We start from the raw sequence: 19,309 nt of genomic DNA, 5'->3' as shown, positions 1-19,309 counted from the left end.
ATAATGTCCAAACTTATTGATTTTGGGCTCTAAATGATCCTTGTTCAGAGGCTATCCAAATTTGTATAATTTTTTTTTAATTGGCTGGTTATGAGCTAGGATTGCTCTCGATTGGTGTTCCTTACTCATGGAGCTTCAGTTTCACCCAGCCATCTTGGTCAGGCTCCAGACCACCAACCCCCGTTTGTAATAATTTCTAGTAAGTTCCAGCATCCATTTTATTTTTTGAGAGAGATTATGTGATACATTTTATTTTGTAGATCTGAAAAACAAACTCCCAGAGCTCATGTATACAGATCATCTATGAAAGAGACGTGTTCAGAGGTATGCAATGGAGACTGTTTTAAGGTGAAATTAAAATAAGGCTTTATTGCGCCTGTTGCTTTAAACATAGCAAACATGTAAATCAGCAAACAAAATCCGCTCCACTCTGGAGTATATATATATATATACTTTTGATCCAGCTCTCTAACTGCATGGTTAGCCCAGCGATTCACCAGCCCAAATCATAGAGACATTCATATACTTAGATAGACATAGATAATAGTCTTAAAAGTCTTATCTGTTAGCTGGGTTGCTGTAGGGGAAGGCTTCTTTGTTCTCCTGGTGTCCACACCCGTCTGTGATAAGGCAATGTCAGGATCCAGGTATAGAAGTATTATCCCTTGTGTCTTGTTGTCAGCTTGCAGTCTCTTTTGGCAGGCTCAAGACGTCTGTCTCCTTGTTCAGCCCAGTTGTGGACTAAGGAGTCTCACTTCCTGTCTCAGAGGCAGGCTTTTTCTAACCCCTGTAATCAGCCAGGTGGTGTTGGTTAATTGCCTACCAGCAGTTAACCACCACACTGCTGGATTACAGGCACATTTGTGAACAGGGATAAGTCCTCTGTTACAATCTACAAATAAAAAGAGTTTTAAACAATCTTTACAGTGTTTGATGCACAACAAAAATATCCTTTTTGGGAATAATAATAGCTTGTGAAATCATTACTAAGAGAAAAATAACACAGGCTTCTTCATTTACAGTACTTGTATGAGCACATATGTAGAGGGAGTCACTGATTAAAGTGCCTGCAGCAACATAGCTGCTATAATTGCCTTCCTTAAAAAGATTTAAGGCTTATTCAATAAGCTCTGAAGCCATTCCAGTCGATGGGAGTTTTGTGCTTCAGAGTTTATTGAATAAGCCCCTTAATCACCCTCAAAACAAAATGATCAATTCTCTGTATCCTATGAAAAAAAAAAATATGTTTTGCTATTCATCCAGAGCATTGCAATTGTCTATCTCAGCGGTGCGCAAACTGGGGGGCGAGACTGCCTGCGGGGGGGGGGGGGGGGGGGCGGCTGCAGGGCCTCTGTAAACCTTTACTTACCTTGGCTCCACACACGTCACCATGGCAACACGGCGTCATGTGACGTCACGTTGATATGGCAACGTGACGTCATGACGCCGGAGCCGATGCCGGAGAAGAGGTAAGTGGGGGAGGGGGGCGCGGGGATGAGGTGACCACCGGCATGGGGGCACAGGGAAAAAAGTTTGCGCCCCCCTGGTCTATCTTATAAATTCAACGGTAACTGTGTGGCTAATTATCACATTGAGAGGACTTCTTAAAAGGAAGAAAGGGATGTCACGCTTGGTCTATGAAAAAGAAGGCTCCCTAAATAATATTGATCACAATTAGATGAGGTAAGTTTTGGTTAAAGTATAAACCGTCTTACATTAAAAGCCCAAATGTGGATTTACAAACACTGATATTTATTAATTTTGCAAGCAGGGTATAAATGACATAGATTTAACCCATTACATACTGTTACATTTACTGACATCAATATGAACGCTTCATTTTCTGTTTCTTTACATGTATGATTTTAACTACACAGCTAAACCTTAATCTAACCCAGAGGAGCACCACCGTCACTGATATATTACTATTAGCTGAAGTGGGAGTCCCTTTCCTAGTTTACCCATGTATGATTTACATTTTTATAGTTTAATGTATGATAAAACAGTTGTTAAATATGGAGACATACATATACTTGTTGTTGTTGTATATGCCTATATGGAAATGGGATATAGTGTACCATTTTGGTCATGAAAAATAACCAAACCTAGTATACAACAAAAACAACAACCCACATATCAGTGCTATACGTACATTTTGTCCTACAGTGGGTGGGATACATTTTCTAATGCTCGACTATTTAAAATTGAGATAATATTGAAGAACAGCTTTTGTGTCCTCCCTGGCAGCAACAGAGTCAACATAAATGCATCAAGTAACTGGGTAAAAAAACACTGAAATAAGCTGAAATCACTCAATCTTTCTGAAAAGTGTAATACAGCAAAGACATAAAAGAACAACAAAGGATCCACATTCCCTTCCAGCCCCAGCACTCCTGTGACAGTGATGCATGACCCTCTATAAACTTGTAAACGCTAACCAGAAGGGATGAGCATCATGATTCCCATCACCAGGAATAAGTGGCCCATATTGATCTGTGAGGAATAGCAACAATATTTACAGTGTTTCTTGGGAAAGTGTGCTAAAACCATTTATAAGAGCCTCGCTCCTCTTGATGGCATTGGCCTTTGGTTCAGTTTCTAATGTTTCTTAAATCACTGACTTTGTCCAGTGTGTAATTGGGTCAGGAGCAGATTCCTTTCATTAGTGACATTAGTAATTCTATTTTTAGACTGCAGAATCAAGACAACAGCACAGTTGTGGTTGAACAATAAACAGGAGGACTGCCCAGGCTGCTCCACTAGTTAAAATAATAGAAGGTGCATCGCGTGAGGGGACAATAGGTTACGGAGATTGAAGGGTAGGCTTTAGAATCCCAGTGCCAAGAATCATAGGGCTAGGATGAGAACGTGGCTTTAGCTTGTCCATTTACATAGCCACGTTTATGAATAGGTGCCCTGATAGTCAGGATAGTCTCTTTAATCAGTTTGGCAATAATACCTTCGGAAAATTAAAAAGTATCAAATGACTGACAAAAAATAATAATCAGATTTATAATCAAGGAGGGTTGCCATAATGTATTCATTTAACATCACTAATGGTACACATTAAACTGATACTTTATTTCGGGAGTGGATGGTTTGTGTTTACCCTGTGACTGAAACCTCTATTTGGCTATTTCTTTAATAAGAATTTCTGCATATCTATTGGAAGTATTCAGGAAGACTAGGGGCCATATTTTCTAAGTGGTACTTTGCCATAAGACAATTTACTGTCCATTCTATGTGGCATTTGGTTCATCACTAACAGCCTGTTGCTTTACGGCCTGAAAACTGTAGTCTTTAACACCAAGCCTTTGTGAGTACCTGGATTAATCCACCGCAAAAAAAACTACTCTCACACAGAGCCTCCTGCTCTGTTTCAATTAGTGGGACTATTGCCTTTATATTTGTTAAAAATCAGAACTAGTTTCTCAAATAAAATCCTTGCCTTTCTTCCACCTGTCTTATTTCTTGAGATGGGTGTGTTTGCATACAACTTGAGCAGTGTTTATGGAGTTGGTACAGTACATGTTACATGCCACTTGAGAAGAAGGGAGAAACGGAGGAAAGGGATTTTTATACGATGCTCACAAATGTCAGGCGTGCAGAGTACGGGCCTCTCTGTTTTTAAATGAAAAATACACACTTGGGTTCCCCCATATCAGCACAACCATACTTGGGATTTAAAATAGTACCGGAACTTTTCAATCAATGGCTGCAGTAATCAATGCAAAAAGTGCAGACATGCAAGCATCTCTACCAACTGTAAATCAAGACACGTTTTTTTTGCATGCATTTTTTAAGCTAGATGTTTGCCTTCAGATGAAAATAAATGAATAAATTGTACAAGCAACTCTGGGAGTAAGTCTCAGAGCGCTGCCAGTAGAAGAATGTCGCCTTTTCAATGCTTAGAACAAGAGACAAGGCTCTAACAGACAGCAGCATTTGCCAAAGCACCAGTTTCTCTTCACCCTGCACAATGCTGCCTTTGTTTGGACGGGCATCCGACTGCTCTCCGTCCCCCTTCTGCAGACCTTGATACACAGAAAGCAAAGTGTCAGGAAGAAAGACTGTGGGGCCTTTGAACAACTGTGCCATGTTAATGGATGCTGCTCATTTTGTGAGCTTGTTCTCTCAGCATGCTCATGAGATCGGTGTTACTATGAGCTTGGAAAAACATAATAAAGGAGCAAAGGGTTATTATATGTGGCATTAACATATACTATATACTATGACAAACGGCATATGTCAAAGCTCTAAATAATTTCAACAATGATGTGTTTGTGTATGGTGTATTGTGGCCTAGTATTGTGTGTAAGGAACAAGTGACAGTAATCCCCATATAAAGCAGATCACTGCTTACAAAAGTCTTGTGGAAAAATTAAATGTACATTTATTGCAGAAGACAGGGGAAACAGCAACAACGTTTCAGCTCCTACATGCACCTTTCTTCAGGTGTCACTTATTCCGCTCTTATGAATGTTGTGTGCGCTACACAGACAGTTTTTGTCCACTACATGATTTTTGTATGTAAAATATGCATATTTAAGGTTTTTGTTTTATAATATGTACACTAACAGCTATATCCACAAAAGCTTGGTTACATCAGGGCTCCTAGCTAAAACAGTAACGGGCGTTATATTCCCTAAGGTAACGCAAATACACACAGCTAATTACATGCAAAAACAACGGCTATTTTCTTACTCGTTAGCATAGGCTAAAGTCACGTTATTTAGACCCTGAAATATTAAAAAAATAAGTGGGAAATAACGCCGGAATAATGCTACGTTAGCTACATTATTTTTAACTGCGGTGTTACACCCATCCAGACACGGCAAAAGCCCTATGTCAGGGTCGGGAATGAGTAACACCAAGATTAGGTATGACCTAACTAACGTAATATTAAATTGCAGCGTTAACCTTGACAGACCTTAGTGGATATGCTCTGCGAGAGGGAACTCCGCTATTGCATTTCACTATCACTAATGGCCGTTCTATTGAACGCAATGCTCTCTCCGGGAGAAAACATAACTTAATGTTACAAGATTAACCTTTGAAAATATTCAGTCAGGATTAACGTGACGTTAAGTTAGGTTACCTTACGTTAACGTCCCTTAACAAAGCTTTGTGGATCTGGTCCCAAGACTAGTGAAGTATACTAAATGCTTGGATGATTGCCGCCCCCCCCTAAGTGGAGGCCCCCAAACATTTACACATCTTTCTGCAGAACAATTCTAAAAAAGGAGTCACATCTGCATCAAACCATTTGCCAATTTCAGGTTAATGTTTCAACAAACAGGCAGCAGCCAGGGCAATGCTAAATTGTGAGCAGAAAAAGAGACTACTCTAGAACCAGTTGGCCCTAGAGAATTGGGGATAATGTTTGTTTGTGTCCACGTGATGGTGCATTGAGATTTCAGCAGCTCAGAACTGTGTTCTCCAGTGAAAAGAGAAAGTTGGATTATTACCAATAATGCTGCCTATAGTAAGACCAGGAATGGAAAAATACCTGGCGCCTTGGTCTGTGTACATCACTGACTGTCCTGTCACTCACTGTGCCAGTTAGTGACAAGTCAGTCAGCGCTGTGACGATTAGAAGGGGGAGGGAGGAGACAAGGGAGATCGCTGAGGAACAAGGGGAAGGGGCGGGAGCAAGATAGAGAGCTCCAGGACTCTGCTCCAGGACCTGCACAATTCAGACTGTGTGGCAATGGGTTGTGGGAGGAGTGTGTGACAGGGTCTGTGTGTGACAGTATCTGTTTATGTCAGTGTGTGTGTGTCAGCATCACAGATACACACTGACACGCACACTGACACACAGAGCCGCCGATGTGGTGATGGTAGCCAGGCATTGACATTTGCTCTCAGTCGATTTGCAATACATGTATTTCGGGAGAGAAGAATGAAAAGTGATATTTAAACTTTTTAATCTATGTTTTACAGAAGACTCTCATTTATCCAAGGTGGCTACAAACATGGGTGTGGCTCGTTCTGCTGTCCTTCCCTGGCATGTTAACCTGAGTAGGGTGGTCAACTAACTTACAATCAACACAAACCAGGCATGCCATGTGTGAGCACACAATGAGAAGACTGCAGGGACCGTAGCTGGGCTCCCACAGCATCTAACAATACCCATAATAGCCAAATGTACAACATCCCCACACACAATATTGCTGTGTAGCCCAGTACTTATTATATCGTCTTTGCTAGAGTTACTTGTCCAGCTACATAGTACGGTCGCTATTCTTAAAAAAAGCATGAAGGTTGAGTATCCGACCTGTGCATGAAGACATCACATGTGAACTTACCTTACATCCCTCGCATGCACTGACTCCATAGTGATATCCCGATGACTTGTCCTGACACACAAAACAGGGCTTGTAAACTCGAGGAGGTGGGGGAGGGGATGGAGGACTTGGCACCAGCTCCTCTGAACTGGTGCTCTGTGTTTCGATGGCTACAAAACAAAAAAGTTAAAAAACCTCCTTTAGTGAGATACCCAAATCACTGGCTTTATGTTACGCTCAACGTATCTGTTAAACTGATGCAAAGTCCTGGGCTCATACGTTGCAATTTCACTGCCTTTTTACTTATTCACACTCTCTTGATTACAAGCATTTACATGGTTATCACATATGCATTTACATGATATCCTACTGTACTTTACACACTTCCCACTGCTTAGATGGCAAGCTCTTCAGCACAGGGGCTCCCTCAAACATGTTTCCATTTATAACACTCCTTCTGCTGTTGATCCTTTGTAGTCTTTGCTCAACCAATGTACTTCATTTAATCTACTGCCCTGGGTACTGTACATGTGCAGCTCTCGATTACAAAGGATAATAGCAAGAGTGTTACAATATTTTCTTTTGTTGTCGGTTGCAAACGAACCAAACTTGCATTAGAGATCAAGTCAAAGCAGATAAAAGGCTGAGTAACATCTGCGTTTATTAAAATGTGTTTTCTATGTCTTTATGTTACATTCAATCGTTTGGGAAATGCCATTCTATGAGAAACTCATTAATTAACACCTCAGAACATACAATAATACAGTGAGAGCAACATAGAAGCTTAAATCTACCACAGGAAGGCTACAGGCATTTCTAAATGTGGTGTCATCATCGTTGCTTTCTCAATCATTTTTAAAGGAGCAATCCAAGCCGTTTTTTTTCTTCTTCATTTTTTAATACAGGTTTGAAGCAGGGGGTTTCTGGAGCTGAACCCCGTTCATTGCAGCTCTGGGGATCCCATGCATCCAGAGATACTTATCTATGAAGGGGGTGCCAGTATCTTCTGTAGTTTAAAGCCCCCGGTCACATGGGCCAATAGGAAGCCGCACCGGATGACGTCACAGCTTCCTATTGGCCCGTTGGGCCCGGGAACTTTGAAAAGTGGGCATATAGTGAGCCCTGGAGTTGCTACTGGCACCCCCCTACCAAGGTAAAGAGCTCCGGAAGCCAGGGGTGCTTGGAGCTGAAATTAGTGGGGTTCAGCTCCCGAGACCCCCTGCTTCAATCCTGTATTAAAAAGCTGAAGAAACGAAAGGCTTCGATTGCCCCTTTCAGAGGCGCACACATTATTTAACTTTAACATTTCCTGAAAATCAGCATCCAAATATTATTTCACATTACATTTCCTAGAATTAGTAAGACACGTCAGAATTTCACAATGACATATGTGATTAGAATGAAAAAAATAAATAGGCTGGATTACTTACATAAAGCAGCACGGCAGCTTGCAGTTTATAGTGCTTTTATTTATAGGATTGAAGCAGGGGGTCCTTGGCACTGAACAGCATTCATTTCAGCTCTGGGAACCCCCTGCTTACGGGGATATTTAACTCCGTAGATGCTGCCGGTATCTCCTTCTATGTTTAAATGTCCTGGTCACGCTGGCCAATAGGAAGTCGCAAGAAATGACATCACAGCTTCCTATTGGCCGGCAAGACGGGGCATTTAAAACCGCCATTATGCTAGCCCCAACAAACCCCGTCAGAGCTGCGACCTGCAGACATACTGGCACCCCCTAAGGGAGGAGGTAAGTATCTCAGGAAGCAGGGGGACCCCAGAGCTGAAATTTACGCAGTCCTGCTCCGAGAGACCCCCTGCTTCAAACCTGTAATAAATAAATACATTTTATCCCCTTTACTGCTTGAAGAAAGCAAAAGGTATTGCACAGGGGGCGTTCTGATTACTACCAGTGACTGCATAGCGTGGCATACCTTCTAACGATACGTTCATGGGCTTTGTTTTATACAGCTTGTGGTGATTAACCCTCTCAAAGCAGGAGAAGCTTACAACAAATGACAAACAGTGGTGCAAACTGCGGCAGCATTTGAAAGGGTTGAAAAGATGAACAGAAATCCAGGTAATCCTGAGATCAAGAGTTTGATCACAGTGTAGCATTGCACACTCAGAGTAAATACACAACATCAGCACATGTAAATGGGGACATCACCTGCGGAGAACCATATTACAACACTACCCACAGATTGTAAGGCACCAAAACAATGAAAAGGGAGACCAACCTTTTCTAATCTTCCTTGTTTTGCCACATCACATCATGTACGCATCTTATTCCAGCCTTTGCATCTAATTCTGCAGTTAGCACATTTTCTGTCAGGGCCGCTGGGAGGGCTGTCTATCTCGTAATACAGGGGTGGCAAACTCCAGCCCTCGGGGGCCACCAACAGGTCAAGGTTTCAGGATATCCCTGCTTCAGCACAGGTTGCCCAATCAGTGGCTCAGTCAGAATGATTGAGCCACCTGTGCTGAAGCAGGGATATCCTGAAAACCTGACCTGATGGTGGCCCTTGAGGGCTGGAGTTGGCCACGAATGCCGTAATAGAACAGGTTGATCCCGTAATGGAACAGGTCGATCCCGTAATAGAACAGGGCGATCCCGTAATGGAACAGGTCGATCCCGTAATGGAACAGGTCGATCCCGTAATAGAACAGGTCGATCCCGTAATAGAACAGGTCGATCCCGTAATGGAACAGGGCGATCCCGTAATGGAACAGGGGGATCCCGTAATGGAACAGGTCGATCCCGTAATAGAACAGGTCGATCCCGTAATAGAACAGGTCAATTCCGTAATGGAACAGGGGGATCCCGTAATGGAACAGGACGATCCCGTAATGGAACAGGGGGATCCCGTAATGGAACAGGACGATCCCGTAATGGAACAGGGGGATCCCGTAATGGAACAGATCCATCCCGTAATAGAACAGGTCGATCCCGTAATAGAACAGGTCGATCCCGTAATGGAACAGGGGGATCCCGTAATGGAACAGGGGGATCCCGTAATGGAACAGGGCGATCCCGTAATAGAACAGGTCGATCCCGTAATAGAACAGGTCGATCCCGTAATGGAACAGGGGGATCCCGTAATGGAACAGGGCGATCCCGTAAGGAAACAAGTCACCAATAGATCTGTTAAGTGCGGGGAGATTCGTCAAGTGAAATAACAGGAGGGAATGTGTCAAACAGGGTCCCATGTCCGGGGGGCTCTGTCTATCCGATTACTGGCCCAGTTTACTGGATTCGTGTGCTGTGATGAGGTTAACCTGGATTAAAGACGGTGCTAACAATAAACTCTGCTTTAATTTGTTTTGTTTTTTCACAGCTCCTATTCATTTCCTTACATATACTGCTGTGCTACAAAATATAGTCCACATTACCGCTATGCTTGAATTGCATGATGACATCCTCCAGTACTTTAATTAATACAATATATCAGGGGTGGACAAAAATATATAAAATACTTAGGAGACAGCAAGAATTTTTAGGAGCAAACATTTTATCCGGTTACTCCCCCTCCAACCCCTCCTGTCGGCGGCTTTGTGACAGTGTGTGTGTAGGAGGGGGATGTCAGTGTGTGGGGAATAACAGTGTGTTTTTAGGGGGGGATGTCAGTGTATGGGGGGAAGTCAGTGCAAAGGGATGTCAGTGTGAGGGTGGGGTGAGTGTGTGGGGGGAATGTCGGTGCGGGGGGATGTCAGTTGGGGGGGGAATGTCAGTGTGTGGGGGAATGTCAGTGTATGGGGGGAATGTCAGTGTGTGGGGGGAATGTCGGTGCGGGGGGATGTCAGTTGGGGGGGGAATGTCAGTGTGTGGGGGAATGTCAGTGTATGGGGGGAATGTCAGTTGGGGGGAATGTCAGTGTGTGGGGGGATGTCAGTGGGGGGGGATGTCAGTGTGTGTGGGGCATGTCGGTGTGGTGGGATGTCAGTGTATGGGGGGGAATGTCAGTGTGTGGGGGGAATGTCAGTGTGTGGGGGGATGTCAGTGTGTGGGGGGATGTCAGTGTGCGTGGGGGGATGTCAGTTTATGGGGGGAATGTCAGTGTGTGGGGGGATGTCATTGTGTGGGGGGATGTTAGTGTGTGGGGGGATGTAAGTGTGAGGGGGGAATGTCAGTGTGTGGGGGGATGTCAGTGTGTGGGGGGAATGTCAGTGTGTGGGGGGATGTAAGTGTGTGGGGGGATGTCAGTGTGTGGGGGGATGTCAGTGTGTGGGGGGATGTCAGTGTGTGGGGGGATGTCAGTGTGTGGGGGCATGTCAGTGTATGAGGGGAATGTCAGTGTGTGGGGGGATGTCAGTGTGTGGGGGGATGTCAGTGTGTGGGGGGATGTCAGTGTATGGGGGGAATGTCAGTGTGTGGGGGGATGTCAGTGTGTGGGGGATGTCAGTGTATGGGGGGGATGTCAGTGTATGGGGGGGATGTCAGTTTGTGGGGGGATGTCAGTGTGTGGGGGATGTCAGTGTATGGGGCAATGTCAGTGTGTGGGGGGATGTCAGTGTATGGGGGGAATGTCAGTGTGTGGGGGGATGTCAGTGTGTGGGGGGATGTCAGTGTATGGGGGGAATGTCAGTGTGTGGGGGGAATGTCAGTGTGTGGGGGGATGTCAGTGTGTGGGGGGGATGTCAGTTTGTGGGGGGATGTCAGTGTGTGGGGGGATGTCAGTGTATGGGGCAATGTCAGTGTGTGGGGGGATGTCAGTGTATGGGGGGAATGTCAGTGTGTGGGGGGATGTCAGTGTGTGGGGGGATGTCAGTGTATGGGGGGAATGTCAGTGTGTGGGGGGAATGTCAGTGTGTGGGGTGATGTCAGTGTGTGGGGGGATGTCAATGTGTGGGAGGATGTCAGTGGGGGGCGGGGAATATCAGTGTGTGGGAGGGATGTCAGTGCGGCGGATGTCAATGGGGGAGGGGGAATGTCAGTGTGTGGGGGATGTCAGTGTGTTGGTGGGGATGTCAGTGTGGGGGGATGTCAGTGTGTGTTAGGGTGTGTGGGAGGGATGTCAGTGTGGGAGGGATGTCAGTGTGTGGGGGGGATGTCAGTGTGTGGGAGGGATGTCAGTGGGTGGGGGGAATGTCAGTGTGTTGGTGGGGATGTCAGTGTGTGTTAGGGTGTCTTTAGTGTGTGTGGGGGGGGTGTCAGTGTGTGGGGGGGATGTCAGTGTGTGGGAGGGATGTCAGTGGGTGGGGGGAATGTCAGTGTGTGTGAGGGGGGATGTCTGTGTGTTGGGGGGATGTCAGTGTGTTGGGGGGATGTCAGTGTGTTGGGGGGATGTCAGTGGGTGGGGGGAATGTCAGTGTGTGTGAGGGGGGATGTCTGTGTGTGTGGGGGGGGGGGGAGGAGGTCAATGTGTGCCCCTAGCACTCGCACAGCCCGTGTTCTGCTCTACGCTCCCCCCAGCTCTCCTCACTGCGCAGCGACCTGTCAATCACAGCCGCCACCGCACCTAATCCAGTTTTGATGTTGCAGCGGTGATTGACAGGTCAGTCCCTGCGCACAGCACACGAGCAAGGAGGGAGGGGAATTTTTGGTGCCCAGGATTTTTCCAGCCCTGTCAATATAGCCAACATATATATTTTTATTTATATATCATAAAGCATTTGTATTAATCACTTCTAATCCTTGCACTTTCTGAATGTGCCCCAAATCACTGTATGTCTGTGTTCCTAATGAGAGCTGTATATATATTGCACATTATTCTGGGGAACGACTAACAAGACAGCACGATCGCGGATTCCTTGCCTGTTTATCATTATTCTGTGGAAGTTCTTGGTTGTTACATTGCAGTGTTTAAGGAGCAGTGACTCCCATTCCTTGTCATAATCAGTTTTGTTGTATTATAATACTTCCTTATTACTTTCCAATACACAAATTTCTAAGGTATTCTGAAAATATTCAGTTGCAATAAAAACACAGATTTATTCATTATCGTGGGTCGATACTCCCTCAATCTCAAATCCTCCCCCAAATTCCATTAAATGGTTGCATCCTGTCATTGCAGCTCTCCTAAAATCTACGATACTTAAGAGACTTAGGCCTTGACCCCGCTGCCTACTACAGCGTCCGCTGTGGCGGACGCTGCACGGACGAGAGCCCTCCCCGCAATGGCGCCGGGCCCACTGCGAGGGGGGGCTGCAGCGCTGGGACGAGAGTTGCTCCTGCTCTCAATAGAATTGAGAGCAGGACTCGCGACGAGCGATAGGGCACACCCCCCGGCGGTTCAGCCAATGAGGGCGAAACAGCCGGGTGATGTCATGGCCGCACCCCCGTCACTCCCCCGCCACGCCCCCCCCCCCGGTCTCTCTTCCTGCAGAGAGCTGCAGACCAGGGAATCGGCTGCACACGCCGCCAATCTCACGGGCGCGCGTTGCAGCGGAGTTACCGGGGCCTTAGCCTAACTCTATATCGGCCAATGCGTGCAGTTTTTGGACGAAACTTGAAGTCAATATTCACCGCAAATAGACCGGTCGGCTGCTCTAGCTGATATAGCATAATCCTATAGGCGGTTATTCATTAAAGAGCGATATTGCCAATTCGGCACTACTGCACCAAAACTCCCACTCATTTCAGGTTTTTTTTTGTAAGATACTATATATATATATATATCTATATATATATATAATTGAAGCAGGGGTCTCCGGAGCTGAATTGCACTGATTTCCGCTCCCTGGCCCCCCTGCTTCCCGAGATACTCTGTAAGTGCTGCCGTTATCTCAATGCTGTTTAAAGCTCCCGCATCACGTGTGCCAATAAGAGGACACAAAGGATGATGTTGAGGCTTCCTATTGGCCCCCAAGAATTATACATCGCCATCTTGTGAACTCTATAATCTCAGGAAGCAGGGGGCTCCTGAAACTGAAAGCAACGTGGTTCAGCTCCAGAGACCCCCTGCTTCAAACCTATTTTTAAAAACCATACTGTCCATTGGACTGCTCCTTTAATGAACAAACCCCTTACAGTTTAATCCAGAAATCCCTGTTGCTTGTATTTTGGCGTTATTGAGCCAGACAGACCCACATAGTTCGGATATTTCTAGTATTTTCCACTGGACTTTTCTGGCCTGGGTAAGCAAGATGGATGCTGGGTTAGCCTCACTTCGTCCGCCAGAACGGTTGTGATATTAATGGTTGATCTGGGCCTCCATCTTTATTATTTTATTTTTATACTGGCGCAAAAATATATATATTTAAAAAGCTACACAATCCAGCTGTCAATGTACCTCGATAAAAAAAAAAACTAGTAGCCACTTTCAAATTATAGCTGGAGCCATCAAACACCACAGACAGCAAATGTACCATTCCATATCTTCCTTGAGGTATAGTAGGATTTTTAGTGGTCTACTATAAAAAGGTAATAATTCAGTTTTAAAAACCTGCAGTTCCTCCAGGCAATGTGTTCTATTTTGGCTTATTCCTGTTCACGTTCGGTCCAAAAAAAGCAGTTGTTTTAGGCTACCCATGGGAACTCTATGATGTGTCATTCAATAAAAACAGCCCTGCTCTTAGCAGCCCTGACGTGATTTCAGTTTGGAAAAAGCAGCCCTGGAGGAATAAGTCCAATGTGCTTCTGCTTTTTGCATGGGTCTTAATGCCAAACTAAAGCAGCATCCAATGAGGGTGTTTAAAACTGCTAACCATATGTGAAACAGAGGCTAACCGGGCTTCAGCCAAACCACAGACCCGTGATTACTAAGAGGTTAGACATTCAGATCTTCTGTTACATGAAAAAGTAGTCAGTATCCTATGCAGAGTCTTAAGCAGAGGTGATGTTAGCCAACTGGGGACAATAACCAAGTATTTATTCAGGACCCCCACCCTTAACTTAACCAGTGAGGTAGAGTGAATGAAGTGGAAATGCACATAAACCACCTCTTCAGCCGGTAGAAATGCCACCTGCTCTGTGGGATACTTGGGGTCCCTAAAGACGGGTGGTGATTTCAGTTCTCTTCTGCAATCCCCGGCTTTAACGTGACTGCCAGCATGATGGTATTGAAATCCGCTTTTTATAGCCACATCTCATTTTTGTTTTTTAAATATATGTTATAAGTGAGTATAAATACACAGCTGAACACAGTTAACAATTAGACTGTAAGCTCCTCGGGGCAGGGACTCCTCTTCCTTAATGTTACTTTAATGTCTAAAGCACTTATTCCCATGATCTGTTATTTATATTATCTGTTATTTATTTGATTACCACATGTATTACTACTGTGAAGCGCTATGTACATTAATGGCGCTATATAAATAAAGACATACAATACAATACAACAATGATAGTCTTCCAGATGACTTTAGACGTAGGATTGTGTAGTGATAAGGGAAAGTTGGAGAAGCCACGCCCTATTGGCAGGTGGGCAGATGAAGGTCATAGAACTGCCACATCAAATAAATAGCTAATTATGCCATCAGATTTAACAAAGGAAAATATTAGTAAAGAAAAAACAATATATATATATGTATATATATATATATATATATACATATATATATATATATATATATATGTGTATATATATATATATTTTGTTACAAATCAGGTGCAGTTTTTATGGACAGTTTTGCCTAGGTAAGGGAACACTGATACATAACTTATGAAAAGGCTTTTGTTTCAACTACCCAAAATTATTGAAATCTAAACTGTTACAAAATCCTGCCTTACAAAAATCCCTGTTCTAACCCTCAATCCTTCGATGTAAAGAGTGATGTTCTAGGTGAGTGAAAGAGAATCTCGAAAATATATCTCAACAATAAGAGATTGTGATTTTTGTTTGCAGAACAAGGCTCTGAATGAATGTAACCTTCCGCTGTGACAGGCTAGTTTCGCGTATCACAGCAGCCACTGACATTACTAGTTCCTTAAACTAGTGACATTAGACGTGCTACATGCAGTTTGCTCATTCACAGCACGTCACTATATTCTTGGGGATGCCGGACACTGTTGCTTAAAAAAGAAAAGCTAAGGAGTGTTGTCCTGATGCTTTACCTCAGTATGAACTCACGTGCCCAGGACAAAAAGGAAAATACATGTACAGTATGTCTAGATTTATTTATATAGCGCCAGCCATGCACTGCACATAGCACTTCACCGCAGTAATACACGTGACATAATAATATATTACATAAAAGTAACATTAGGAAAAGGAGTCCCTGCCCCCAACAGCTTACAATCTAAGTCCCAGGAACGCTATTCTTTGCCTTCTCCAAAAGCCATTTGATTTCAACAAGTTTATTATCCCTTAAAGCAGGGGTTCTCAATTCCAGTCCTCAAGACCCCCCCCCCAGGATATCCCTGCTTCAGCATAGGTGTCTCTTCGACTGAGCCACTGATGGAGCCACCTGTGCTGAAGCAGGGATATCCTTACATCCTGACCTGTTGGGGGTTCTTGAGGACGGGAGTTGAGAACCCCTGCCTTAAAGAACTATGCAATAACGACACTTATCAATGCCAACTCTAACACTTAGTAACACGTCGCTATGAGAGAAGTGTAATGAAAAATAGCCTAAAGGTGAGGATGTTGGAGAAACAGCGTGCAGGTGCATGCTGCCATCACACATGTTACTATGTACAGACAGTCCTCGTTTTACAACGCTTCGCTTTACAACGAATGGCTTATCCAACACTATGCAATGCATACCTATATTCATTTTTACAACGCCAAAACGGCTTTGTCCAACGATTTGCAAAGTTGTTTATGTGTATATAATATATATATTATATTATATAATATTATGTTATACTATATAATATATTATATTATTATTTATTATGCTATATTATATATATATAATACAGTATATACACTATATAATTTATGTGTGTGCTGCGTATCTTATTGCCTGCATAAAATATTTGGTGTATTTTAGTGTTAAAAATGCCTTCAAGAACGGAACCTTTCATTTAAACAGTGTTCCTATGGGAAAACGTGTTTCGCTTTCCAACGCCATTTTGAGTAACGAATTTTGTCGGATAACCGAGGACTGCCTGTATAGCGGAGAACAGTCTAAAAGGACAGCACTGTTAAAGGAGAAGAACTTTTGAGGGGTCTTAATGGCCGGGGGAAAGACAGAAATGTAGCTCAATCAGGACTTGCGGCTCTTTTTACAATTCACCAACGCAGGTCTTTTTTCAACATATGACATCAGAAAACCATATAAACCTGTGGAGATCCCCGAACAATGGACCGCTTGACAATTCCCAGCATGCCTGGAATTTTTTTGTGAGGTTAACTAAAGGAGCAGATCCCATCTTTATCCCCTCGTATGCCGCGGAGGCTTGAAATAAATAGCCCTGCGATGAGCCAGAGGGAAGGGTTAAGAAGGTGTGGTGTGAGCAGCATTTCTGTGCTCCGAAACCATGCTGAGATCCGGGTATTCTCTGTGGCTCCTGATTAGAAGCAGTCAAGTACTGTATTTTTACGTCTCTGTTTTATTTTTGAACAGCCATATATGATGAAGCATGTACTATATTTTAATATATGCTCTGGACAGCTGAGCCTTAAAGCACCAGGCGTTGTAAAGAAAAAGGCATTTCCTGGATAGCCTCAGGGGAATTTCCAGCACTGAGCTCAGAGTCCCTGGTGGGAAGGAGCAATTTGAGCTAATTAGGGTGAATAGCAAAGTGTTGCCTTTGGTCAATACATTCTGCTAACCCTCGTTTGTGTTGGCACCAGAAGGAGCCGGTCTGGACTTTTCATTCTTTTAGTGTGTGTGCATACACTTCTGGAGTGCAAGGCACACAGCTCACATACATTAGGCAGAAAGTCAAAGGAAACGCCAAGGTTCAACTAGAGTGCAAGTAATGAGGACCAGATTCTCTGCCGCTCAAATCTGTGCAGCGCATTGTACAAGCTATTTATACGCTCCCAAAGGAAAAATATATTTATATACACCCATATATATACACCCATATATATATATATATATATATATATATATATATATATATATATATATATATATATGTGTGCACTCTATAATGTTTAGCTCGTAAACAAAGTCAGATTTATCCCATTGTTTATGAAAGTTATATACTAAGAAATGTAGTATTCCTAGAATAGTCTCCCTTATATCATGTAAGGCAGGTTTACGAAGCTCCTGTGTAAAACACAACAGCACATGTTGACGCGACATCAGCTGAGATTTGTAAATGTACAGGGCTGTGAGGAGTCATGTTTGTGTATGTGAGAGATACAGCTTTGGAGTTGGGTTGAGAGGGAAAGTATTGCATGGAGGTCCTCCAGCCTTGACTTGGTAACCTAGCCATGACCCCGTTGGGGAGTGCAGTTAACCCGGTCACACTGAATGCTGACTGGGAACTGTTGCTGGGCTATGAACCCCTGCTATTCTCACCCTATATGCAACAGGTGCAGATCACAGGCATGTCAGAAAGGAAACAAAAGGATATCGAAGGTAATGGCTTTGATTTGACTTTTCTCCCAGCGATGCAATGACATAAGCATCAACTTGGACCGCTGTTTCTCATTAGGTCAATTAATTCATCTTTGCGTGACCAGTGCACATGATGAAGGAACTCACTTTTTATACTTCACCCAGAAGCACATTCAATATGCAAGTCAGCGTGTGAATGCAAAGTCCCACTGCTGCTCACACACAGAAAGAGGAGGAGTTCTAATAACCTGTTCAAAAGCTGCGATTCCCAGGGAATATTCATTGGCATTGATATATTAAAGAGCAGTTATCCAACCTATCATTTGGAAACACACATTTAACCATTGTACAGTAAGTTGTGCATTTATTTTTGAGACTGGTACTAGAAAAGCAATTGTCATTCTTTAGTTAGTTGTTTTTGCTGTTTTTATTTGATTACGTTATTGTGCATATCTTTTGCCAACGAGTCTATGAAATGAAATGCATTGGATCAATTTAGGACATTTTAGGAGCTTTTTAATTATTTAGGTACCTAATTTAAAAATAAAAAATACTTAGAAATTAAAATTCTTACTGACCTATAAAAGTTGTACTATGTAAGGTATTCAAATCTAGATATTAAGAGAAAGGGTTGCTTACCAGTGAATTTATGATTGACAGTTATCAAGCCTGTTAGTGACAGAGGCCGTGCTGTCTAAGGCACGTTCTATAGTGCCGGGCGCGTGCTACGCCGTGCCCGCGCGCGGATGTTTAGTGGGCTGACGTCAGTCAGCCGTTCTATACAAGGGCAGCGCGCGCGCACGGCAGGGAGAGGGGAGCCGACAGACAGCGGCGAAGATGAGGAAAATCATATTTTCGCGCCGCTGCCTGCGCTCAAATGTATGTATGTGTGTGTGTATGTGTGTATGTATGCATGTGTATGTATGTATATGTGTGTGTATGTGTGTGTGTATTTGTGTATCTGCACAAATCAAATAAATATTTCTTTTTACTAATGTTTTTTTTTTTTTTTTAAATAAATAATAAATTACACATAAACACACACACACTCATAAAGAAGGCACAGAAGGGAGGGTGGATCTATTTCAAGATCAACATTTTAGAAAGCATGAGCGCGGATTGATTTTTCTCCACACACACCCATATACATACACATACACACATACATATACACATAAACACACTCAACACTGTATACACTCAACACAGTATACTCACGAAAAGCATGCGGCATAGGCCCGCGCGGCCGCATGCTGTATATAACAGCACTAAAACACACAATACCTGAGCATTTTACTGATGCCTGATTACCAACTGATTTGCTGCTCAGGGTTTGCCTCTAAAGCAGAATTCAATAAATATGGTCGATGATAAAAAAAATAGGGGGAACGTATTTATTTTTGCGTAACCATCTCTAGTTCACAATAGTAGTATAAATTAATAGTGTGTGATTGTGAGTGATTTATCAGATATGATGATTCAGAACAGAAACAGGTAATGCTTTTAGTAAAAAAATTATTTTATTTAACATTTTTAATTCTCTATAGCAGGGTTTCCCAAACTTTTTTTCCCGTGACCCGGTTATTTTTTAACATCTTTTTCGTGACCCACTAAAATTTTTA

The 19,309-nt window shown here is 43.4% G+C and overlaps 1 protein-coding gene across 5 annotated transcripts in view; it reads right to left on the bottom strand.

Annotated features, from left to right (window-relative positions):
- The window catches only part of RARB (retinoic acid receptor beta), a 506,982-nt gene that overhangs the window by 119,142 nt on the left and 368,531 nt on the right, over nt 1-19,309 (bottom strand). For 3 of the 5 annotated variants that reach the window (XM_075586965.1, XM_075586964.1, XM_075586966.1), the window contains one exon: nt 6,309-6,457. The exons of the other annotated variants lie outside the window; for them this stretch is intronic. In XM_075586965.1, the coding sequence (XP_075443080.1) occupies nt 6,309-6,457 (149 nt within the window). The remainder of the gene's footprint in view (nt 1-6,308; nt 6,458-19,309) is intronic. 5 annotated transcript variants of the gene reach the window in all.

This window comes from Ascaphus truei, chromosome 2 (genome assembly GCF_040206685.1).
Source record: "Ascaphus truei isolate aAscTru1 chromosome 2, aAscTru1.hap1, whole genome shotgun sequence".
NCBI lineage: Eukaryota > Metazoa > Chordata > Amphibia > Anura > Ascaphidae > Ascaphus > Ascaphus truei.
This window is presented reverse-complemented; position numbering and strand designations above follow the sequence as displayed.